The 26,901-nt window shown below is 41.0% G+C and overlaps 1 protein-coding gene across 3 annotated transcripts in view; it reads left to right on the top strand.

Moving 5' to 3' along the window:
• The first annotated feature begins 453 nt into the window (after nucleotides 1-453).
• Nucleotides 454-26,901, top strand: part of LOC119723915 (RNA cytidine acetyltransferase-like) — a 52,213-nt gene continuing 25,765 nt past the window's right edge. For 2 of the 3 annotated variants that reach the window (XM_038194831.1, XM_038194823.1), the window contains exons 1-12: nucleotides 454-611; nucleotides 4,116-4,235; nucleotides 6,020-6,111; nucleotides 8,237-8,408; nucleotides 9,171-9,355; nucleotides 11,336-11,450; nucleotides 12,788-13,029; nucleotides 16,800-16,893; nucleotides 17,736-17,834; nucleotides 21,121-21,257; nucleotides 22,843-22,970; nucleotides 23,431-23,581. In XM_038194831.1, the coding sequence (XP_038050759.1) occupies nucleotides 4,128-4,235; nucleotides 6,020-6,111; nucleotides 8,237-8,408; nucleotides 9,171-9,355; nucleotides 11,336-11,450; nucleotides 12,788-13,029; nucleotides 16,800-16,893; nucleotides 17,736-17,834; nucleotides 21,121-21,257; nucleotides 22,843-22,970; nucleotides 23,431-23,581 (1,523 nt within the window). In that variant the 5' untranslated portion in view covers nucleotides 454-611; nucleotides 4,116-4,127. Of the gene's footprint in view, nucleotides 612-4,115; nucleotides 4,236-6,019; nucleotides 6,112-8,236; nucleotides 8,409-9,170; nucleotides 9,356-11,249; nucleotides 11,304-11,335; nucleotides 11,451-12,787; nucleotides 13,030-16,799; nucleotides 16,894-17,735; nucleotides 17,835-21,120; nucleotides 21,258-22,842; nucleotides 22,971-23,430; nucleotides 23,582-26,901 lie in introns of those variants that run through there. The other variant, XM_038194840.1, reaches the window with a different exon arrangement.

The raw sequence follows: 26,901 nt of genomic DNA, 5'->3' as shown, positions 1-26,901 counted from the left end.
CTCGTGTCTAGCCTGGTTTCCAATGTCTACAGTAGGCCTACTTTACTGTGTTCTCGTCTTGAATGAACCGTCCAACGCGACACTTTAAATTGAATGCATCATTTACATGGGACGAGTGAACTGGCTGATGCGATAGCTCGGATATTGAAATTGAATGAATATTCTTTTGATTGTTGAATGACGATCTGCATGATCTTTCAATTTTAATCTAAATGGAATGATGCGCTAAATTGAATGACAACTTGGTGAAATTGGCCAGGAAAACCTATACATTTATTCCCTTTCTTTCTCCCTTTCATTATTAACTCCCTTTCTCCCTTCACCCGAGTTTTCGCTTGCGTGGCGTTCGCCATTATTTTATTGAAGGTTCATTTTACATAGCGCCCTCGTTTTTTCATAATTTATTTTAGGGCGATAATTGAAGGACTGGAAACCAGTCTATTACGAATGTGGTGGCGCCCTATACCCACGTGTTTCTGTACTTGTGCCGATTTCATGTATGGTTGTTTATCATTTCACATGTCCAAACGTAAGATTTTGAACGACAGAATTAGAACGGAGCCAGAGGATCGTTTCTTTACGACATTGTACGAGCAGGGGTCAGCCGTGGAGTAAGTGTTGGGGGTTTTCATAGCCCCATAAATGTGGCCAATTTACTGGACTACCTCCGTAAATAAACACATGATAAAGGCATGCCTAGTCTTAGCACCATAAATGTGGCCTATTTACTGGACTGCCTCCGTAAACATAGGCCACACATCCACATGTACAAAAATCGTGTCGACTTTGCCAAATTTTGATTTTCACATTTAGGCTTAGTTTGTAGGGTTTTTTTGCTTTAGAAGCATACTCACCCTCTTTATATGCTAATCAGAAAGTGCTGCCTTTTTCAGATGTATATTTTTTGTGAAATTTCATGTTGAAATTTTGATACGAAAACGTGTAAAAATGAATCTGAAAATTTCACAAAAAAATATACATCTGAAAAAGGCAGCACTTTCTGACTAGCCTATAAAGAGGGTGAGTATGCTTCTAGTTCTAAAGCAAAAAAAACCTACAAACTAAGCCTAAATATCAAAATTTGGCAAAGTCGACATGATTTTTGTACATGTGGATGTGTGGCCTATGTTTACGGAGGCAGTCCAGTAAATAGGCCACATTTATGGGGCTAGCCTAGTCTAGTCCGAGTAACTTGGAAGTTGGACCCAACTTATCGCCTTTTTTAACATTTGGACATGGTCTGGCGACTATGCCTAGTCTAGCCCCATAATGTGGCCAGTTTACTGGACTGCCTCCGTAAACATATGCCACACGTCCACCATCTTGGAATCTGACTCGCCGAAATTTTGAAAGTGATTTCCACATTGCGACTTCAAACCCAGTTCATTTATGCTTTAAAAATACACTCACCCTCTTAATAACAAAATTAGAACCTGCTGCCAGTGTCAGTTGCCCAGCTGCTGCGTAATTTACGACATTTTCTGGACCATTCTTGGCAACTTGATCCAACCGTGGAGCTATCTCCATGGTCCAACTGAACAATGCCCTCGCGCAGATCGTTCACCTGTCAATCACGCGTGCAGGACGCACGCCGCAGGCCCAGTGGTAGTCCGGTTCCCAGACCAAAAGATTCTGACTATTCCTAGGATCAGGAATAGTCAGAATCTTTTGGTCTGGGAACCGGACTACCACTGGGCCTGCGGCGTGCGTCCTGCACGCGTGATTGACAGGTGAATGATCTGCGCGAGGGCATTGTTCAGTTGGACCATGGAGATAGCTCCACGGTTGGATCAAGTTGCCAAGAATGGTCCAGAAAATGTCGTAAATTACGCAGCAGCTGGGCAACTGACACTGGCAGCAGGTTCTAATTTTGTTATTAAGAGGGTGAGTGTATTTTTAAAGCATAAATGAACTGGGTTTGAAGTCGCAATGTGGAAATCACTTTCAAAATTTCGGCGAGTCAGATTCCAAGATGGTGGACGTGTGGCCTATGTTTACGGAGGCAGTCCAGTAAACTGGCCACATTATGGGGCTATGCCTAGTCATGCTAGTCCGAAAATTTGTATGAGAGTCCCAAAACTTAAGGTATCCATATTGTACAAAAACATGTCGAACTTGTTTTTGATTTTCACTAATTTTGATTTTCACATTTAGGCTTAGTTTGTAGTTTGTTTTTGCTTTAGAGCATAGGCCTACTTAGCTCTACTGAGTGGAGCGTTGAATTACTACCTCCTGATGCATGTGATTTACCACATGATTAAAAAGCTGCGGATAATTTGGTATCTCACTGACGCTCCGGGCTAGCCCCATAATAAACCCGTGAACGTGGCGTTGTATACAACGCCACGTTCTTGTTTCATTTCGAACCTGGCGAAATTGATCCGACATACATAATTCCGTATGGGTGTTGATTAGGCCTACTCACCTAGAAATCTAAATTTGCCCGTCCGATTGTTTAGGCTGTGTAATTTCGACGAAATTTGCCCATCAGTAAAGACCCATACGAACGTGTAGAAATTAGATTTTAACCTGACCCTGCCTGACAAATAACTCCGGACGCGTCTGAGTCGCTTGGACAGATTGACGGCTGTTTCATGTCGCAACCCCGAAAAAAAAAACCCGCAGACGATTGGCTGCTCGGCTCATCTCGTGTACAGTACGTGTGTGCACACACACGCGGGCGCACGTGTGACCGCGTGCGGTGCGGTGAGAGAGGAAAGGACTTGAAACTTGTCTAAAACGATGTCTATTTTAGCTGCGACAGTAAACAGCCGTCGAATCATACGAAAATCAAACGCAATGCGCATGCGTCAGTTGGGAGAAAATGGCAGCTAGCAGTAGCGGACGGACTTCATGAACCGGGGCCAGAATTTTCCTCAATTTTCGTCAAATGCAAGTTTTGATGTACAAATAGAATTCAAGACAGCTTCATATGTCAGCACTTATTACATGGGCAAAATAACGTCCAGTGTGTGTAACGAAGGGAGTCAGAGGGACACGTTCGCCAGGTTTGAAAATAGACAACAGCGTGGCGTAGTTTACAAGCCACGTTCACGGGTCTAGCCCCATAAATGTGGCCTATTTACTGGACTGCCTCCGTAAACATAGGCCACACATCCACATGTACAAAAACGTGTCACACTTTGCCAAATTTTGATTTTTTTCACATTTATTTTAGGCTTAGTTTGTAGGTTTTTTTTGCTTTAGAAGCATACTCACCCTCTTTATAGGCTAATCAGAAAGTGCTGCCTTTTTCAGATGTCCATTTTTCGTGAAATTTCCAGAAACATTTGCACACGTTTGCGTATCAAAATTTCAACATGAAATCTCACAAAAATTAGACATCTGAAAAAGGCAGCACTTTCTGATTAGCGTTTTTGTACATATATGTGGATGTGTGGCCTATGTTTACGGAGGCAGTCCAGTACATAGGCCACATTTATGGGGCTAGCTCCGGGCATGATGTCCGGATCATAAGTGCGATTCCAAATTATTAGCTGTGTTTATCACGTGGTCTCATAATTGGCCAATCCGACGCCGCCTATCATATGCGCCACATGAAGCAGACGGGTAGCTCGGAGAGCTCCAATGATACTCCTAGAACTATGAGGCTCCACGTAGTGGAGCCTCATAGGCAGATAACCCCGCTAAACTGTTTGCTATACAAAACACCAACTAAGTACAAAAACGTCCATCCCAACCAAGCTTTTTCCCACAGAACCGCTGCACAGTGTGCCCCTAAACTCCGTACAATACCTCATGACATACTCACGTTATGTGCACCAAACAAACATCGGTGGATTCTGTCGGTTTTTCGGCAAAAATGATGAAAAATATGCCCTTTCGGCACTGAGCCAACCTGACACTTGAAACATGCACGCGTGCAGAATGATCTAATGGCAGTCACTTTCGGTTTGATTGCTCGGAGCGCGCCGTAGGGGGTACGGGTACGTACTTCCACTTGTACGCATGCGCATACTATCGTTCCGCTCTACACCATACCCCTCGCGGCGCGCTCCGAGCGATCGAACCGAAAATGACTGCGATCAATTTGCTCTGTACTTTGGAATTAGCCACAAGTAATTTTTTTACATTTGTATGATTCTGTTTTGCAGTGTCCATACAAAATGGTGCGTAAAAAGATTGACAATCGTATCCGGGTGTTGATAGAGAATGGGGTGACTCTCGGCCATCGGTCCATGTTTGTGGTGGTTGGAGACCATGGTAAAGATCAGGTAAGATTCAGCTACTCCACAGTGTTTTCTTTCCATTAAGTATATCGGAAATTATATAACTGACATACAGATCCTAGTCATTTGATTGGTGGAACTCACATCACGTGACATTCGTTATTGCTCCCATTCACGCCGCGGCTCAAAAAGTACTATCCGCCCATGGGGAATGGGAAATACTATTCAACAGTTAGGATCATGACGCGGTATTTGTGTGCAAATGCATGCTGGTGAGCGCGTTCAGCGTCGCGCGTAGCGCGTATTGTTCCAAAGAGCCAGCCCTGCGCTACAGCGTTGGGTTCAAACATTTTCGTGAAGGGCTGGTTTGGAAGAGATACATTTTCCTCCAGTTTTGTATTGGAAAAAAAGTTCAAATATATCAAATGACAAGGATCTGTCAGTTATATAAAGCAAATATTGAGTGGCTTTAAATTGTGAAATGGGAGGAATATTATCGCTCGGTAAAATCTGGACTTTTCCAGTTCACTGGGCTTCGCCTCGTGAAATGGAAAAGTCCAGATTTTACCTTGCGATAATATTCCTCCCATTCCACGCTGAGCCACTCAATATTTGTATACGCCCAAACTGCTATGTCCCACAGTGCATGCATGTAGGTTCATTATTCACCTTGACTAGTTTCTCTTTTTAAAATAAATGTTTCAGTTTTCATCAACCCCCCCCTTTCCCGCCCCCAATTTTTGCGCCCGCCTTAATTTGTTTGGTATGTTAAATTTTTTTTGTTAAGTGTGTATTTTCTCCAATAAAGTGTATTTTTCCAGACAAATTTCTCACAAATCGTCGGTCAACTCCATTTTTCCAACATGATTAAGCAGGTTTTTCTTCACATGGCGCATACATATGAATGTATGCGGCAAGTGCCTGCATTCTACATTACGCAAAAGCAAAAGCTCGTTGCTTGAAACCTCACAATGAATTATGGCTTACATTTTGGTTGCATAAGTTATGGGGTACAACAAAAATAACACTGTTTGACTGACTTATCGTAATCGCAGTAAACCATCGCTGCCCAACTTCATTATCACTAGTGATACAAGAAATGCTCAGCCGTTGTAGTTTTGAAATTGTTACAGTGAAAAGGAGGAAGTCCCAATATTGCAAATTGTTCTTAAAACTGTTTAAACAATTGCAACCATTAAAGGGACTATACAACATTTGCAAACATCGAAAAATAAAACTACCAAGTTTTTATGAAATACCTTGCTAGGATGTTGGTAAATGACAGTTTAAAGCATCCTGTAAAATTATGGCACCTGGTGTGAAGTCATTTTCAAGAAAATGGTATTTTTGTATACATTTCCAACAGTGGTCGGCCGACCACCGTTGGAAAAACTAACTATTTAGCAACTACTGCTCAAAATTTACCATTTCTTCAGTCCAAATTTTGTTTGCTTATTGGTTACATGTTCATGAACGGATGCAGGTCAGCTAAACTGGTTCCCTTACCTTACAATTTTCCGGCATCTATAAATGGATCCATTTTATCTAAATTAGTAGCGTCAGGGAACCAGACTACTTGAACATTGTTGTTTTTCTTGGTTTTTCCAGCATTTTCGAACACAAACCTTCAAACATGTCAGTATAACAATATTTGATGTATTATACTAACCCCTAAAATACATGTAGTTCATTTCTGAAAATTACAGCAAAAGCCAATGATGTACATTCCCTTTAACATTGTAGCATGTACATGTATGTCATGTACTTGAAGTACATGTATGTAGCCCATGATGTTATTTGTTGTTTTTTTGTTGTTGGTCATATTACAGGTTGTGATTTTACATCACATGCTATCTAAGGCAGTTGTCAAGGCTAGACCATCGGTGCTATGGTGCTACAAAAAAGAACTGGGCTTCAGCAGGTAAAGGTTCCACAAACAAATTGGTGTACATGTATAAATACATATCTTGGATGTGTTTTGTGATCGTATTGTTTTATTTTGTTATATGGATATTACATTGATGCAATTTGTACAGGGTGTATCCAAAAACGGGAATTTTGAAAAGAAATAGGTTAGTATATAAACCCCTTGAGCACTTTTACTAGAAAGTATCCTGAATCCGCCACTATCCACCTATTGTGTCATGCACAAAAATGTTGGTGACTGCTCAGTATGGAGGTATCCTGAATCCATCAAAATCCTGCAGTACCGCTAGGCTTAAATTCCTCAATCGATCAAAATCCCCCTGTATTCAACATGGAGGGATCCTGGATCCACCGAAATCCTCCAAACAGTGGTATGTATTTTGATGGATTCATGTGCGTTAGGCCAAAAAAAAAAATAAGGCGGTCTCTGGTCAGCGCGCGCGTCGATTTAAATCATGCGCGTCAATCTTGTTTTTTCCCAAATGTTCCGCGGTAGCTCCAACAGCGCCCTCTATTGCCACACCTCATTTTTTTTTTACCAAAGAGCACCAAGGAATGGGAAATTGCACCAAGGCAAATGATCGAGAGCGCCAAGGCAAATTATGGAGGACACCAATGCAATGTACATGAGGACACCAAAAAAGCAAAATAGTACCCCACCTTGTCTCTGCAGTCCAAGCTTGAAAAAAAAAATCAAAAAAAAAAAAAATGCATTGCCGCGTCAATTCCGGAACTGTGGTCTGACCAGAGACCAATTTTTTTTTTTTGGCCTTAGGGTCAATGCATCAACTTGAAATCTGTCAGTAAAGGGTGCGTCATTCAGGTTGCATGAAAGTTGAGTTGCATACATGAAAAAATGCAATCAAATCGGCCATTTTCTTTTTGCCAAACAGCTGTTCTACAACAGCTGTTTGTATATTTAAATTTCTACAGCATCAGTAGTGATTGAGAGCAAATTTTGGAATTTTTCTTTCTCAAACGTGAGCTGTAAGTATTCTTCACAGCTGTTGAAGCAAGATGAACTGGAATGCTGTGGCCTAGTGGTCTGGAGCATTGAATTTGTGGTCTGCGGGTAATTCTGCAGGTTGTGGGTTCGAGTCCAGCCTGGGGTCATGCTGTGTGTGTCCTTGGTCTAGGCACTTTGTCACTCACTGCTTCTCTCCACCCAGGAGCAAATGGGCACCTGTGAGGGCAGTGTTGGTGACTGTGAGAGGTTGATTACGGCAAAAAGCGCCGAAACGGCTGCCTACCAGCCGTGTATGCTCCCTAGGGAGTTGAGAAGGTTTCAGGAGTGTTTACACCGTTGCGGTGTAAAAGCGCTATATAAATGCCTGCTATTATTATTATTATTATACTGGTCCTACTGAAACAAAGATAATGACCAGAATGCTTCTGGAAAGACTAGGAACCAACCTGTTCAATTGGCATTTCAGCTGCAGCAGTGATACTCATTGTTGTTGATTTTATTTTTGGGTGGATGGCCTTTTGTGAAATACTTATATGTCAATAAATTCCATAATTATTTTTGTATTTTACCAGTCAAGTATGATAACAGAACTACAGAACACACGTACATGTCCTGTTCATGTATGTGCATGTATATAATTGTGACCGGCTCCACAAAAAAGGGTATTAAGTCGCGCTGAGCATTATTGTGTAATGGCCTGCTCAACATTAAGAGGGTGAAAATTTGGTCAAAATGTGATTTTCATTTTTGTCATGAGTGACATCTTTAATACCTACAGTTTCAGGTTTCATTCACAGAAATGTTGATTTTGATGAACAAAGTGGAAAAACAACCATTTTATGTGCATCGTTCTGTTGTTCTACAACAAAGCCAGCTATTTCAAAGCCTGTTTTCACAGTTGTGTAATTTGAACTCCAAGGAAGTAATTAATATGCAAACACGTCATGTCTCCAGAACGGGAGGGGCTATGGAGCTCAATTATATTCCAAATGAAAGCTTACATTGTGGGCTTTCCAACCATGTATATAACTCAATTTCACTTTTTTGCAACATAATACCCTTTTTTGTGGAGCTGGTCACCTATGTACATGTATACATAGCATGCAAACATGTATATTGACGATTTTGTGTGTATATATATGTATTGTTGCAGCCATCGCAAGAAACGTATGAAGCAACTACAGAAGAAGCTCAAGAGTGGTGCCTTAGATGTTAAAGAAGATGACCCATTTGAGTTGTTCATTGCTGCAACTAACATCCGCTACTGTTACTACTCAGAAACTCATAAGATCTTAGGAAATACATACGGCATGTGTGTACTGCAGGTGAGGTTTATTCATTCATTATTTTTTTTTTTTTTCAAATTTCAGCCACATCCAACAGCGCAAGCGCCAATAACAAGATGGATAAATGGAGGGGAAGACAATGAGAAGAAGTTACAGTTTTAGAGGTGGGAGGAAAAGCCCAGAAGAATATTCTGGGGAAAACCAACGGAATCAGGCAGGGACTGAAAACCCAATCCACATATTGGCCCAGGCGGGATTCGAACCCGGGTCACAGCGGTGGAAGGCAAGGAAAGTACCGCTACGCCAACCTGACTCCCCTATTGATAGTGCCAGGACTTGGCACGTCTTTTCTACACTTTGCTACCAAAAATGATTTCTAAATATTTGATAAAGCATCGTTTCCTCACAAAGTGACAAAAACCTCAAAAATCGATAAGGCCAAAAACAAAAATAGTTCTGCTTCCGATTACATGCCTTTAAAAGTAGGTCGGAATGTTTTTTTTTTGGTTTTTTGGCCAATTTATTTTTGTGCTGATTGAATGGGGTATTCAATTACGTGCGAACTTCGGCCTGAAATATTTCCATTGCACTGCGAAAGCTGCCGGTCATCCACCGTGGTGTTGCCGTACCAGACAGCGATTGAGAGTGTCAAAACACTCTCAACCACTGCCCGATAAAAACTTCACCAACAGACCTTGATATGATATCAAAAACTAGTGATTTCAATTGTTGCAATTATATATTTGCATGAAAAAGGAAAATATTTAATGAATCCTTTTCCTGTTCATTTCTTATTTTTAGGACTTTGAAGCTATGACCCCTAACCTCCTGGCCCGTACCATTGAGACAGTAGAGGGGGGTGGTATTATCGTTATACTTGTCCGCACAATGGCATCTCTGAAGCAGCTGTACACAATCTCTATGGATGTTCATTCACGATACCGCACAGAAGCACACCAAGATGTTGTAGGCAGATTCAATGAAAGGTTTGGCATATTTTAATCTGAATATTTCCATTAACTGTGTCAGTTAAAAGTTAATCAAATGAGGTTTTGCCCTTCACCGACGTTTAAACACTGTATACTCAGTGTGTTACCTCCAGAGTGAAAGCTGGAAAAAATCACTCGGGTGGGACTCGAACCCACCACCTCCTGCTTTCTAGTGCAGATGTCTTACCACTCGACCACCGAGCTAACGGGATCGGTTGGCTGGTTCGAATCTGATGTATAGCAGCGGGTACCGCATAAACTATTATAAGATGGAATTTTTGCGCCGGGGTGATTAAAAAAAATAAATAAATAAAAAATTCCATCTAATCTTATAATAGTTTATGCGATACCCGCTGCTATACATCAGATTCGAACCAGCCAACCGATTCCGTTAGCTCGGTGGTCGAGTGGTAAGACATCTGCACTAAAAAGCAGGAGGTTCTGGGTTCGAGTCCCACCCGAGTGATTTTTCCAACTTTCACTTGGGAGGTAACACACTGAGTATACAGTGTTTAAACGTCGGTGAAGGGCAAAACCTAATTTGATTTGTATCACCCCTGCGCAAAAATTCCATCTTATAACGGTTAAAAGTTAGTAAGTAGTTATAGAGAACAATAGCTTGACTCAGTAATGCTACAAGTCACACACATTACCCTAATGAGCTATTTTATTGCCATTTTGGTTACATTTACTAGTTTAAATAAATAGTTTCCTGCCCCAAATATGACCAGAACAGTTCTTTTTTACTTACCTTCCCGTTGCCAACATGGCTTTGACCTGCAAGTGTTGGGCATTTCTCAGAGAGAAAATGGCAAATGACAGTTGTTGCTGCTCCTTCTACAAGCTTTGCATCTTGGGACATTTGATGTAGGTTGAAAAGTATTCTTGGTCAGTGAGTAAGACAATATATCCTGCAATGTGTACATGTATTTCAACTTTAGCACACTTCAGACGTTAAGGGTATTAGATTCCAATGCTTGAAAATAATACTCATGAGGATCTGACCAACATGTGCGTTTTAGTGGCTACTGGTGTTGATATGTGAGCATTGTTACTGTTGCAGGTTTCTGTTATCCCTTGCAATGTGCAGACGTTGTATGGTCATTGATGATAAGCTCAACATTCTACCTATGTATTAAACATTGTTACTTTTGCAGGTTTCTGTTATCCCTTGCAACATGCAGACGTTGTATGGTCATTGATGATGAGCTCAACATTCTACCTGTGTAACATTGTTGCTGTTGCAGGTTTCTGTTATCCCTTGCAATGTGCAGACGTTGTATGGTCATTGATGATAAGCTCAACATTCTACCTATGTATTAAACATTGTTACTGTTGCAGGTTTCTGTTATCCCTTGCAACGTGCAGACGTTGTATGGTCATTGATGATGAGCTCAACATTCTACCTGTGTAACATTGTTGCTGTTGCAGGTTTCTGTTATCCCTTCCAACGTGCAGACGTTGTATGGTCATTGGTGATAAGCTCAACATTCTACCTATGTAACATTGTTACTGTTGCAGGTTTCTGTTATCCCTTGCAACGTGCAGACGTTGTATGGTCATTGATGATAAGCTCAACATTCTACCTGTGTAACATTGTTGCTGTTGCAGGTTTCTGTTATCCCTTGCAACGTGCAGAGGTTGTATGGTCATTGATGATAAGCTCAACATTCTACCTATGTAACATTGTTGCTGTTGCAGGTTTCTGTTATCCCTTGCAACGTGCAGAGGTTGTATGGTCATTGATGATAAGCTCAACATTCTACCTATGTAACATTGTTACTGTTGCAGGTTTCTGTTATCCCTTGCAACGTGCAGACGTTGTATGGTCATTGATGATAAGCTCAACATTCTACCTACATGTATGTAACATTGTTACTGTTGCAGGTTTCTGTTATCCCTTGCAACGTGCAGACGTTGTATGGTCATTGATGATAAGCTCAACATTCTACCTATGTAACATTGTTGCTGTTGCAGGTTTCTGTTATCCCTTGCAACGTGCAGACGTTGTATGGTCATTGATGATAAGCTCAACATTCTACCTCTCTCATCTCATATTCTGGCCATCCAAGCTGTACCGCCCAAAACTATGGTAAGCTCAAGAAAAGTTTGCTCTGTAGTTAAATGTTACATCACTTGCAATATTAACCCTAACTCCCTAGGCCTTTTTGCTAGTATGTAGCCTCAATCCTGAAAATCCTCCAATTTGCCTCATGGAAAAATAGCATATAGCCTCAATCCTGCAAATTCCTCCGTTATTTCTTGAATATGGTCCATGGAGGGGTCGCCTAGGCTGACCAACGGTCGTGCCACCACCAACCGAAGGGGAAATTGTCCCCAACTAGATGTAGTTGAACGGTAATCAGAGCACTTCTAACATTGTAGGTGTGGTCTGATCGCAAGCAAGTGGATGAGTGTCTCTAGCAATGCCTTGTCATTACACGAAAGCTAAGCTATATGCAGCACGCAATGCAGCTCATAAAAACTTAACAATATTCTAGAATTCAAGGTATGTTGGAATGTTTCTGATCAATGCAGCTAGCAATGCTAGAATGTGATTGCAGGAAAGTTAAGGAACCAAGCAGGGGCGTTGCAATAAAAAGTTTCTGTAACTACAGAGGGCGCTAATTATGTTATCAAAATAATGGCTCATCCTGTTGTACAGCCTATTTACTATACATCTTGATTATAAAAGAAATGTTACTGAGATCTGTCTGTTGTAAAACACGACTGGTCACACATGTAACCCCAATCCTGCAAATTCCACCAATTTGCAAAAAGGATTTTGGAGGATTCAGGGCAGTTAGGGTTAACCCTAACCCTCCAGGGCATTTTTGCTAGAAACCCTGCCAAACGCAGCAACATGCAACACTTGTCTGCATGACAAGCCTGCCCAGTGTAGCTAGATTCATCAGGCCAAAAGTCTCAGAGTCTGTTGTCATCGAATGCAGCAGGACACAACTGAGGCATCGTTCAATGGGACTAGCTCTCATTGTCTCAGAACTGGCCGTTTATGCACTGGTGTTAATAGCTGAATGCCTAAAAATACACCAGACTTGTCCACCTGATGCACTGTGTTGCATCTGGGTGGGTTAGGGGTAAGATACTAGCCTGTTCATGTAGTTATGGGCTCCGTGCACAAGTACCCTCAACGGTAAGAAAAGGAGAGATGGGAGAAACCTCTTGGAGAGACATTCAGAGTTTTCAGACACACTGCTTATGACGCTTCCAAATAAAATAAGTCGTGCTATACGCACAGAGAGCCAGGTGTGTCCATGGGACTCTCAAAAGTGGCAAATAAGCGCCCTCTCGTGTTCTTGCACGGAGCCCATAGGAAAACCCACTTACAATCCGTGGAGTATTTCATAGAATGGAAAGCATTGATAGAAGTTAACCGTGACTAATGTGTTCTCATTTGTGGGATGTCAGGCTGACACTCTGAGCCCAACTGAAGCTGAATTGAAAGACTTGAAGGCGTCCTTACAAGACACACAGCCTGTCGGTGCATTAGTCAACCGTACCAAGACACTGGATCAAGCCAAAGCTTTACTCAAGTTCGTTGAAGCCATCTCAGAGAAGACACTGCGTAGCACTGTGTGTATGACAGCGGCTAGGGGTAGAGGCAAGTCAGCCGCTTTGGGTCTCGCTATGGCTACAGCTGTGGCATTTGGGTAGGTACAGGTAGCTCCACTTGCTGGCTTCATTTTTTTTTTAATTCTGTGCTGTGGCCTCGTGGTTAAGGGCACTGGATTCATGGTCTGTGAGTAAAGCTGCAGGTTTGGGTTCGAGTCCTGGCGGGGTCATGGTGCGTGTGCCCTTGGGCAAGGTACTTTGTCACTCATTGCTTCTCTCCACCCAGGGGTAATGGGGACCTGTGAGGGCAGAGATGGTTATTGTGATTGAATAAGCTTGTTTGCGCCTAACAGGCAGCATTGAGGTGTATACTCCCCAGGGAGCTGAGATGGTATTTAGAATGTTTAATTGGCCCAATGATCAGGGGTAATAATAATATTGTAAGCGCTGTGATTTAGTTTACTAATAAGAGCGTTCTTAAATGCGGATTATTATTAATTCCGCATTTTAAAATTACTTTTGAACCAATATTGTTAGAATTGCTGTTCATTGCTTTTAGCCATTATTTCATGCTAAAAAATCTTCAGTGACACAATTTTCATGAATCTGTTGGAGTTGGAGTAGGACATTCTTCTCCATGTGTCCCTCTCCAGCGTGATAGACCTCAGTTCCTCTGTACTGCTCCGTCCATACTTGATGGGTCAAAACACTGGATAAGAACCCTAGGTCTCTGTAGAATGATGTCAGCGTAATCAGGATTATTCCTGTAGTACAGGGTGTATCAAAAAAAAGGTAATCCAAAAATGATGGGTTAATATGCAAAAGTTGTGAAAGGGTAGTTCATTAGCTTTTCATTGGTATCTCATTTGCATCTCTTCAGTCACGGATGACTGAGCACCATTGATTTCAAAACAAAGGCTAAAAACCACTGTTTCCAAGTTTGCTGAATAAGTGGCGAGTTAAGCTGTCGGATGAATGCGCTGTCGCAGCTGTGGAATGTGCGTTAAAAGGGGTATGTAAGAGGTGATGGCGCATACAATGGTACATAATGTCCATGGAATGATTGATCATGCCAGGCATTTTGTTGATCAGCACACGGCCAAACACCTACTATTTCCAAATTTACCTGATTCAGTGGCAAATTGAACAGTCCAAAAAAGTGCGCAGTCGCAGTGGATTTTGTGTCGGGAGGAGAAAGACATGTTGAAAGTGTTTGAGCATAAACTGAAGTATCATGTTTCATGATTAATTCAATCATTTAAAGATTTTGTGTTTACTCATTAAAATAAAAACTACTTTAAAGGGAATATACATCATTTGCTTTTGCTGTAATTTTCAGAAATGGATGGAATTGGGGGGTTGGAAATATGTAGCAAATATAGTTACACTGACTTTTTTGAGGTTTTGGGTTCGAAAATGCTATAAAAACCAAGAAAAACAATCATTTTCCTGTAGTCTGGTGCCCTGACGCCATATAAAAATAAACAGAGCAGTTTACATACATTGGGGAATTGTAAGGTCAGGGAACCAGTCTAGCTGGCTTGTACCGGTTCATAGGTGTGTAATCGATTGCAAACAAGTGCGATGGTCAATTAGGGCAAGTGTTTGAAAAAAAGACCAGTTTTTTCCAACGCTGGTCGGCCGATCAGCGTTGGAAATTGATACAAAAATACCACTTTTCTTGAAAATGACAGTATACCAGGTGCCATGATTTTACAGGATGCTTTACACTGTCATTCACTAACAGTCCAGCAAGGTATTTCAAAACGATTTGGTAGTTTTATTTTTTGATGTTTGCAAATGTTGTATTTTCCCTTTAATGCAAAAATGTACTCAAAACTTAGCTTGGCATGGCTTTGGCTATGCCCATTGCAAGCTATGTTTTAAAGAGTTTTTAAAACTTCATTGCTAGTTTGAGGTGAAAATGAAATCTTGATAATGATTAATTATGTATGGGCAACATAAGGTACCATTTTACGCAACAACACCTCTAACATATTGTTGATGTACCCTAACGTGGCGCGGTCCCTAATGTGGCACACTTTTATTTTTCGCCTGTAGCGCCTAGCTAGAGCAAAAGTTTTAACTGAAATTTCACAGAAAGTGAAATTTCATCAAGTTCTAAACACTCCTGTTCATAAATCGCGAGTTTATTTACCCGTTACAAAGTTAAAAGAAAAAATTATTTTGGCGTGATTTTCCGATTTTATTTTCAAGTGCAAAGTGAACCCTTTGAAAATGCCCCGAAAAATAAGAAAATAATTTTCTGACTAACATCTGGCTGGGTTTGGAAGTAAAGATAATAATGATTTATCAGAATTTATCAAGTTTACAGAAATTCTTAAATGTTAATTTGGGATTTTGTGAGATTTATTCAAGTGCGCCACGTTAGGGAACACTCCGCCAATTTGTGCCCAATTTCCGGACGCGACCGTTTTTGCATTTCGGATTAAATTTTATGAAACCGAAATTGTTCACAGAGGTTAAATAGCAAGCATTAAAAAGGTAAAAGTACCAGTATTTCACTGCATAAATTTGAGGTTTATCAACAAAGAGGTTTGGCAACACTACACGAGGAAAGTTGGGTAAGCTTTGAAGTGCGCCACGTTAGGGAACACGACTATACCCCTATTAGCACACGGTCCACAGCTCTGCGACAGAGCATTCCTCAGACAGCTTAACTCACCACTTATTCAGCAAACTTGGAAGCAAGCTTTTTATGGCCTTGGTTTTGCCATCAATGATGCTCGATCATTAGTGGCTGAAGAGATGCTTTTAAGGTATCAATTAAAAGCTACTGCACTACCCTTCAAGATGGAGCCACTTTGACATTGTAACATTTCCTAACTTGTACATATGGGCAATTCCACGGTTACTCACGTTACATTTTTTATGTACTTTTGAGGTTCCTTGGGCTGTAATTACCATAATGAAAAAGTTTAATAACTGTTATCCCCATGGTAGATAGAGTAGACCTCGACCTACCTAAGCACCAAAGATGACTTCCAGAAAAATGTGTTATGTATGATAACAAGATGCAGAAAATCGGTTACTCACGTCACATTTTCGTAACGTGAGTAACGTGTGCGTCTTGTTTATCATACATAACACATTTTTCTGGATGTCGTCTTTGGTGCTTAGGTAGGTCTAGGTCTACTCTATCTACCACGGGGATAACAATTATTAAACCTTTTCAGTAAGGTAATTACAGCCCAAGGAAACTCAAAAGTACATCAAAAATGTAACGTGAGTAACTGTGGAATTGCCCATATGAGCCCATTGTTTTTGGATTACATTTTTTTGATACACCCTTTATATCACTCGTAGCTGCCTCTTGAACATCTAAATCAATCTAAAAAATGAGTGCATGTAGTAATGACTCATGAGTGTGAATGACGAGTAGTTGAAGTCTACATACATGGACACATTTAACACCATTATAGGAAGGTTTTTTTTTTGTTTTTTGGGGTTTTTTTGGCGTCGGGGTGATATAAATCAAATTAGGTTTTGCCCTTCACCGACGTTTAAACACTGTATATATACACATACTCAGTGTGTGTCACCTCCCGAGTGAAAGTTGGACAAAATCACTCGGGTGGGACTCGAACCTACGACCTCCTGCTTTCTAGTGCAGATGTCTTATCACTCGACCACCGAGCTAATGGGATCGGTTGGCTGGTGCGAATCTGATGTACATAGCAGCGGGTACCGCATAAACTATTATAGGAACACTTAACACCAAGACATTCTAACTGTATGGGACATCAATCTTGCTTTCAAGGGTATTTTTCTCCGAACAATTTTCCCTTTTTTGATCATTAAAAACACTTTTCTGTAAAGTTGTGATTGTTCTTTTGTCAATTGGCAGGTATTCCAACATCTTTGTGACTGCACCCAGCCCTGAGAATCTACGAACTCTCTTTGAATTTGTCTTCAAAGGATTTGATGCATTAGACTATCAGGTAGGTGCATGAATATTTAATCAACTATTTAGTTGACACATAATTTGTCATCCTGTTCACATTTTGATATTGCTGAGTGTGTAATCCAACAGAATCCAACATTAAAATACAAGTTAAGCTACAGTTACCTGCGGAATCCAAGCATGTGCTTTTGAATTTTCTGGAAAGAAAAACTCATTATCCGAGAGTGTCTTTTGATTGATCAAATCAAAGAAATGAACCAAATAATTGATAGATTAAAGCTATAGTCCATCATTTGCAGCAATCCGAAAAGTAGCTGGCGTAATTATTGTTGAAAAAACATACTTGGTTAAAAGATAGTAAGTGGACGAAACTCCCTGTGAAATTATTCTTTCTGGCAAGCTGTCATTTTGAAGTAATCAACGAAAGAAGGCCTTTCCAAAATTTAAATTAGTAGTTCGTTTTGTTATTTAGAGAAGTGCGCGCAAGCATTGGCATGACACACACGTGCGCGCGGTTGCTGTAATTCGTCGGATCAGTGCGTGACATCGCGTATAGCTGCAATCGGCTCAGTGAGAACGTGTCTTGGACGCTGAATTCAGGTCCAATTCAAAACATGATTCAGCAACTTTTGATTTGAAATGCGATCCTAGAATGCTGTTTTTCTCGGAATATACAGCTGAAGCTGAGCTGAAACTTCATCGGGTTAGTTGTTCAGTATCCTTCATTAGATTTTGAACACTTTTGTTGCTTCAAACGAACAAAATGCACAAATTACAAATGATGGACTATATCTTTAATCAAGTAACTAAGTAATCATTTTGGAACTTATTACGACATTGATTTTGTTAAACAAAGTCTGATATATCATTTGTTTGTAGGAGCATCTTGACTATGAGTTAGTCCAGTCTACCAACCCAGAATTCAACAAGGCTATTGTTAGAGTCAACATATACAGGGAACACAGGCAGACAATACAGGTTGGTAAGGCTATGGCTGTTTGCAAAAGCCAGCTTCTATAGCTATGGCTGTGGCTAAGTCTATTGTCAGCTCGTTCTGGCTGTGGCTAAGTCTATTGTCAGCTTGTTCTGGCTGTGGCTTAGTCTATTGTCAGCTTGTTCTGGCTGTGGCTTAGTCTATTGTCAGCTTGTTCTGGCTGTGGCTTAGTCTATTGTCAGCTTGTTCTGGCTGTGGCTTAGTCTATTGTCAGCTTGTTCTGGCTGTGGCTTAGTCTATTGTCAGCTTGTTCTGGCTGTGGCTTAGTCTATTGTCAGCTTGTTCTGGCTGTGGCTTAGTCTATTGTCAGCTTGTTCTCACGTAGATGTAATGAGTTAGGACCTACATGTAGACAGCAGCTGTAGATGAGAAATTCAGACAGCCTGATGACAGCTCAAAATAGGCTCCATTTTGAAATTGATGTAATTCAAGTCAGTGGTTCCTTTACCAATTGCAACCCAAGTCATACTCCCCGCAAGAATTTCCTTGTTAATCTTCTGGCGCTTTATGACAAATCGTCTGGAGTGTCATGGCCTAGCGGTTAAGAGTACCGTACTCATGTTCTGGTGTTTCAGAGGCAACAGTGACGTGGGTTCGAGCCCGCCGGCGGACACTTGTGCTCTTAAGCAAGGCACTTTAACCATTATTGCTTCGTCCTTCGGATGGGACGTTAAGCCGTAGGTCCCGTGTGTTGCATAAATGCACGTAAAAGAACCCAGTAAACACTTATCGCTAAGAGAAGGGGTTTGCCCCTGTGTTTCTGGCCTCCTGTATAAACTCCCACGCGGAGTATTAAGGAGAAGAACCAACCAAGAACCAAGTATGCCGCTCCATGCAGTAACATTGAGTCTGGTGTTAAATCTACATGTAAATGTAGCTTTACTTCGCCATTATACAGAACAGTAGACAGTGGGTGGGCTCTAACAAACTGGAGCTCAATGATGCCAAAACATAATTTTTCATTGCAGCATCACCTCATCAACTCATTGACAGATCTCGCATTTCAAGTTGGAGAAACTATTATTTGACCATCGCACACAATTAAAAATCTTGGGGGTATTTTTGATTCTACAATGTCTATGTCGCATCATGTTACAAATGTTTGTAAATCCTTGAACTTTCACCTCCGCAACATAAATCGCATCCGTTAATTCATCCATCAACACACCTTTCATCATGCTGTACGCTGTCCGATCACTTCTTGCCTTGACTATTGTAATTCTTTACTGTACGGTATTAGCCACAAGGTGATATCGACAGACTACAAGAACTTCAAAATCGTTCTGCCAGGCTTGTTTTCTCCGTTGGCCGATCTGAATGTGCTTCCAGTCTTATTCAGCAGCTACACTGGTTACCACTCAAACATCGCATCCTTTTCAAATTACTCATGCATGTCTACAAGTCACAACACAGCAGAGCTCCCCCCTACTTGGCTGAACTTCTTTCCTTTCATGAACCTGGTAGGGAGGTGCTGCACCCGATTTCACGAAGCGCTGCTAAGAAGAGTAATTTCTAAGCCAGTTTTATGCCATTAACATTACATTAACGAGATTATAATACCGAGGCAATGTGTGTAAAGTTGTAAATAGAAACTTCATTGAAAAATTATGCATCAGACCAGAATATTAGAGTTGAAATTTCAAAGTAGCTATACAGTCCAATGAGAGCTTGTTTTCCTTCAAAATTGCATCGCACGGCCGCCATTTTGTTTTACGTTTTAACAAATTTTGAGCTGAGATCCGACGACTGTTTGTTGAATATCAGACGACTATTTACTGTACGCTGACTTAATACATAAAACAGTCACCGAGTTGTGCTATAAATACACCTACGACGCGTCGCACGTAAGACGTGTTTTGTGAAACGGATCGCAGGACGCGTCGCAGCTGCAACGCATCATAGAGATACGACGCGTCGCATCGCTGCGATGCATCGTAAGTTACGAAGAGTTTCATGAAATCGGGTGCAGGTCTTCATCTGATAAATCCCGCCTACGGACAACCATCACTACCAAGAGTACAGGAAACAAAGCCTCCATTGCAGGTCCTAAAGAATGGAACAAGATCCCATTACACATCAGAGACTCCCAATCTATCCACATTTTCAAGAAGCTTCTCCAAACCTATCACTTTGTTCTATACCACTAGCTCTTATTGATTGTTTCTTCTCCGTAAAGCACTTTGATCTTGCTAAAAGCGCTATAAAAATCACCAGTTTATTATTATTATTATTATTAATATAAGTTGTTTGATTTTGCAATGAGGAATATATTTATGGTTGTACTTTTTGAGAAAAAAAAACAATGTCAAGTTTGTGATGTTTCTATTTGCACAATAAATTCTTAGTGCTGGATTACCAGACTACAAATAGTCCTGTTTGATGTTAAATTGGCAATTTTTTGCAATTACAAGAACATATAGTTGCAATTTTTGTGGCATGTTTTGTGGCACTTTTTAACACTTCTACCAATGTTACAGTACCATTAACCCCAACCTTCCTGAATCCATCCATATCAATACCCCTGTGGAGACTTTCGCCAAATTCTGGATACCTCTATATTGAAAACTGGGGGATTTTGATGGACTCAGGATTGTAAGCCTAGCGTACTGCAGGATTTAATGGATTCAGGATACCTCCATATTGAGTAGTCACCAACTCCAACATTTTTAAAGGGAAAATACAACATTTGCAAACATCAAAAAATAAAACTACCAAATCATTTTGAAATACCTTGCTGGACTGTTAGTGAATGACAGTGTAAAGCATCCTGTAAAATCATGGCACCTGGTATACTGTCATTTTCAAGAAAAGTGGTATTTTTGTATCAATTTCCAACGCTGGTCGGCTGACCAGCGTTGGAAAAAACTGGCTTTTTTTCAAAAACTGGCCCCAATTGACCATCGCACTTGTTTGCAATCGATTACACACCTATGAACGGGTACAAGCCAGCTAGACTTGTTCCCTGACCTTACAATTCCCCAATGTGTGTAAACTGCTCTGTTTCTTCTTATATGGAGTCAGACTACAGGAAAATGATTGTTTTTCTTGGTTTTTATAGCATTTTCGAACCCAAAACCTCAAAAAAGTCAGTGTAACTATATTTTCTATATATTTCCAACCCCCCAATTCCATCCATTTCTGAAAATTACAGCAAAAGCAAATGATGTATATTCCCTTTAACGTGACATAATTGGTGGGTTTTGGCGGATTCAGGATACTTTCTAGTAAAGATACCCATTGTCGTTGTATTGATGTGTGTTTGTTTGATAGTACATCCATCCTGGTGATGCAGTCAAGCTAGGCCAAGCTGAGCTAGTCATCATAGACGAAGCAGCGGCTATCCCACTACCATTAGTCAAGGAACTACTGGGACCATACCTTGTATTCATGTCATCAACCGTTAATGGGTAAATGCTTGATTCTTCTTTTATTTTATATCAAAGCACTTTTGCTTTTGTTTTTATTACATAATGAAACTTTGATGCAATAATTTGAACGTGTTGCCCCTGAGTGATTGTGAGGAAAACAAATCACTCGGGTGAGACTCGAACCCACAACCTCCTGCTTACTAGTGCAGACGTCTTGCCACTCGACCACCACGCATGTAGTCAAGTTATGAAAGTTACTGTGAGAATTTATGCGCCACATTCAATAAAATTGTGGCATATAGACTGCCACAGAAATGGTGTGTCAATATTAAAGGGAATAAATGTGTGCTCGGGAGGTTTTTATCACTCCGTTTAAGACCACTTAGAGTCTGGGTGCTGATAATTACCCGAGCCGGAGGCGAGGGTAATTATCAGCACCCAGACTCTAAGCGGTCTTAACCCTTTCATTACCACATTGTTTATTGACTTGGCTCTCCCCAGGACCAAATTGTTTGCTCAGTCATGCGGAAATCACTAGAGCGTGAAACAAACGACCACAAGTCCAAAACTCTCTTTTTTCAACCCAGATTTTCACTGCCAAGGAGTGATTTAAATCATAGGTGCTATGTGTAAAGTTTGTTCCTTGAACCTTACTCTTTTATGTGATGTAAAAATGAAGTCCATACGTGCAAATATAAGACAGTTATGCCTTTTTCTTCATGTGGTCCCATTTATCAAACTGCAAGCCATTTCACCACATGACCAAATGGCACTCCATACCTCAATTTGTGAGTGGATTATTCTGAAGCACTTTTCTCATTTTTTTGTAATGGTAACGCTATGAATAAACTACACCATTAGAACGATCCGAAAACACTCTTTCAGCTAATATATGGTTGATGTATGGGCGGCCAAACATATCAACATGCCGCCTTTCTGAAAAGTAGTAAATAATGTGTGTTGAGGGTGTTCTGTGTGTGGTTTCCTGGTCGACTAAAGTCGCCCATGGGAACCAGCAGGGGGTTCTTCTTGTCGACAAAAGTCGCCCATGGTAAGGAAAGGGTTAAACAGAGTGATAAATACCGACCGAGCACATATTTATTCCCATTCGTAAATACCTTTATGGTAAAAAAAATAATTAAATTATTTGTTCAAAAAATCCCGATTTTGTTCAACAAGTTCACTTCATGCTTTTTGAAACATCCCTCTGGCAAAATAATGGAGTTTTCAGCTGGCGAGTAAGATGTAAACAACGCTTTTATGGAGAGTGACGCGCGCGTGGCTTGTTCTGCGCGATGTCGCGCAGAACGCACCTGGGGCGTTGTGTTTGGAATTTTGAACTATAAAATTTTGACTCGCTGGTAGTGTTGCGCATGCCTACGTGAGATTTGTGAACGTTCAACCAATGAAACAGTAAAAGGCACTGGACTTTTAGGAGTCCACATTTTATTGTGAAACTGGAAAAGTGTTTAAGACCAGCTAGCCATGTCTTTATTATCCGTTTAAGACCGGCCATGTGACGGGCTCTCGACCAATAGGAATAGCTGGAATGGCTAAACTGTCTGAGGTATGCATCAATGTGTTTAACCGTGTTTCCTTGGATATAAACTCTATTTTGTTTCAGATATGAGGGGACAGGACGCTCTCTGTCATTGAAGTTAATTCAGCAGCTGAGGCAGCAGAATGCATCATTTGGTGGCAGTGGCAAGACACAGGCTAGGACTAGCATAGAGGCTGGGTCATCAGCTACAGGTCAGATCAGTCAGTTGGCCGAGTAGGAGATGCTTTAAACACTCATCATGTATCATGACAACACCTGATGAAAATACAGTCGGAGCGTTCACAATAGACGAAAAATAGCTTTACACAATTATTGAAGTATAGCACTCTGCATTTAGTCTGAGTATCACCCGTTCTCCACCCAGCCCATCTCCGGTAGAACGTCTGATATACAAATATTGATTGCTTTATCTCGTGGTGTAGTAAAACTAGCCTCCCGAGGTAATCCATGGACATTCTATTTTTCCGGAGGCGAAGCCGAGGGAAAATAGAATGTCCATGGAGCACAACCTACCTGTATTTCAAAATGGACATCTGTCCATGATATTACCACAAACCCTACTTTATCTTTGGGTGACATATCTAAAAACATCGGCCACATAATGATTGATTGATTGTGATCATTTGATTCTTTGTTGGCGTGTTTGTACAGGTCGTATTCTACATGAGGTTTGTCTTGAGGAGTCCATTCGTTACAGTGTGGGCGATGAAGTAGAGCAGTGGTTGAATAGTCTGCTGTGCCTGGATGTGGCTAGTGTACCACGCATATCTTCAGGATGCCCAGTGCCACAAGACTGTGACTTATATCCTTGGCTATATTTAAAAAAAAAAAAAAATTTAAAATCAAAATAATCGTTATTATATCCCACTGGGGTAATTGCTTAGCCCAAACAGTCCTGAATCCTCAAATTTCAATACGATTTTGCACACCCCCTAGGGAGTTAGGGTTAATGGATACATTCCATTTCTGTCTTAAAGGTTTACAGATATCAAAATGGGAATAAGAAAATCTACAAATGGTTCCAGAACAAAGATACAGTTTTTGTGTTTCTGTAATTGATCAAGACTTGAGGCTTGAATCTGTCATTGAATTCTTACTCACAAAACACCATTTTCTTATGTGACTTATTAGATGTAGTCACGATGTATTTCACATATTTCGCATATTGTGTTTAATAATACCTAGTTGTTTTAATTCAAGGAAAATATACCAAAATGGGGAATTCTAAATCATGCACAACATTTAAAGCTATAGTCCATCATTTGCAGCCATCCGAAAAAGTAACTGGTGTATTATTGTTGAAAAACATACTTGGTTGAAAGATAGTAAGGGAACTAAACTCCCTGTGAAATTAATCCTTCTGGCAAGCTATCATTTTGAAGAAATCAACGAAAGAAGGCCTTTCCAACAGTGCGTCTTAAGACGCACCGTAGGAAAATTTAAATTAGTAGTTTGTTTTGTTATTCGGCGCAGCGCGCGCAAGCACTGGCACGACACACAGGCGCGCGCGGTTGCTATAATTCGTCGGATCAGTGCGCGACATCGCGTATAGCTGCAATTCAAAACATGATTCAGCAACTTTTGATTTGAAATTGAGATCCTAGAATGCTGTTTTTCTCGGAATATACTGCTGAAGCTGAACTGAAACTTCATCAGGTTAGTTGTTCAGTATCCTTCATTCATGTCATTAGATTTTGAACACTTTTGTTGCTTCAAATAAACAAAATGCACAAATTACAAATGATGGACTATATCTTTAATACATAACGTTAGTAAAGAAGAGAAGACAGCATCCTACATGGTTTTGATTGCATTGTGTCAGCATGTGTGGACTGCCATGTACCAACAATCACGTTGGTGAACTGGCAGCAAAAAAAATACAAAAACGCTAGGTTGTATCACTACAAATTTGAGATACATACACAAAAATGTAAAAGAAATACACAGAAAAAAGAGATCAAGTCTTTGGAATGTCTTTCATCATCTTTCCAATGATAATCTTTAACGATGTCGAAGCTTGAACAGGAAGGCCATTTGAGCTAGACCCATTGCGGTAGCCTGCGCACTGATAGTAACATGCGAACGTCTCTCGTCAAAGCTGGTCAAAATGTCATCGCAAAACTTCTGGATCCTGGCTCTCTGCTAGCGTTCTGAATGCACACGGCTATTGGTTACCAGCGAAGCAACCAACCCCAGTAGGCTGGTTCCAAATAGTCGACTCGCGTAGTCAACCACCGTCGACTAGACAGAGTTCGGGCAAACGTTAGTTAACCATTGGTCAACTATAGTCCTTGCGCGAACTTGGCCTAAACTGTTCTCGGTCTGTCCTGGTTGTTTTCTTTATAGCAGCAGGAACCAGTTGCCCAGTACAGCCATCCTGTCAGCTTGACCTGTGATTTGCTTACGCCACGACGGAACAAGCCTTGGTCACGCGTGAAGCGCTCGGCGTTAGTGTCCGTGATGGTATCTGGCCCCTAAAAACATAAACACAAGCTGCGCGCTATGCACTTAACGAAGCTCGAACAATGACCTCACGTGGCTACAATATGCAAGTCAGTTGGCAAAGAACGGCCAAATACCATCATGGACACTTCCGGTGAATGCCTTGTCCAAAAATTCTGTCACGGCACAAGCAAATCACAGATCAACCTGACGTTGGCTTACTGCATGCCACATACGCTTTATCACTGTACAGGACACTTAGGGCCCGTGACCATTCAGCCCCGGTATGAAAAGGGCCCCCCAGTAAGCTCGTCCCCTCCCAAGAAGTCCTCTTGTACCGTCCCAGCTACCAGCCCAGGAGCTGGTCCGGTTGCTAATCAGGAACTCCCCTATCCTGGGCTCTATTGTTTGCAAGTATTGACACATGTAATATATCCCAGAAGAAACCCGCTTGTGGTTTTCATCTCTCAGCGCGAAACAATAGAACACTTTCGTCCGCACAGATCAAAACCCCTGCCATGCGGTTTCGCGCACAATGGGATCGTAAATTACCAAGGCGTTATGGAAGGATTTTATCTTTAATCTGGTAAGTCTGCTATTGTTCTGCTCTGGAGGTTCTCTGAAGGGCAATAAATGGATGCGCCTGACTGACTTCAAAACTTCTGGTCAGACAGGACCATGTACCGGACGAGACTGGGCTGAAGACCGGACTGGCTTTGGACCGGACGAGGTACTGGGGGGCCCTTTTCATACCAGGGCTGAATGGTCACGGTCCCTTACTCTACGTACGTGCATTGGGTCTTCGTTTGTGCATGGTTTGTTTGTAGCGGCCTAAATGTGAGTTTTGTGGAAGTTCTTACAAACAAATCCTTGTCTTTTGGTGCTTTCATCACCTCTGATTGTGTTTCAGTCAAATTCTGAAAATTCCTCTTGGAAATTTTGGAACTTTTTTTTTTTCCTGAAAATTCCTCTTGGAAAGTCTCTTAGTTTCTATGATTCCCATCAGATGGTAGATTCATCAGACACCCAGCTTGACAATGATGATGCTTGCACCTCTAGGGCTACACTTATAACAGACCATTGTACCATTGATAATTTGGTGTCTACACACTGAACCAACATACCCTTTGTAATGTAAACAATTCCATGATATTCTAGGTCTTTTCACATTTTCATCATAGAGCATATGCATTGGCCACGTCTGTATTCATTAACTTTAACCCTCCTCAATCCTCCAAAATCCTCCTTGTGGTTTTGGAGGATTTTGGAGGATTGAGGCTGAATGGTATTTTTTTCAGAAAAGGATTTTGGAGGATTGAGGCTGAACATGCTGAATGGTATTTTTCAGAAAAGGATTTTGGAGGATTGAGGCTGAATGGTATTTTTCAGAAAAGGATTTTGGAGGATTGAGGCTAAATGGTATTTTTTTTTTCAGAAAAGGATTTTGGAGGATTGAGGCTGAATGGTATTTTGAGGCAGGACTGTCTGATGGTTTTGAAGGATTGAGGGGCTGGGTACCCTTCATTTCAACATAAGTGCAACATTTTTGGATGAGGAGGATTTTGGAGGATTGAGGATGAATGCATTTTGAGGCAGGACTGTCTGAAAATTTGAAGAATGTAGGCGCTGTTGTAAAATTTTGGAGGATTGAGGATGGTTCCTAGCAAAAAGGTCTAGGGC

Source organism: Patiria miniata, unplaced genomic scaffold, assembly GCF_015706575.1.
Source record: "Patiria miniata isolate m_02_andy unplaced genomic scaffold, ASM1570657v1 HiC_scaffold_1, whole genome shotgun sequence".
Lineage (NCBI taxonomy): Eukaryota > Metazoa > Echinodermata > Asteroidea > Valvatida > Asterinidae > Patiria > Patiria miniata.
This window is presented reverse-complemented; position numbering and strand designations above follow the sequence as displayed.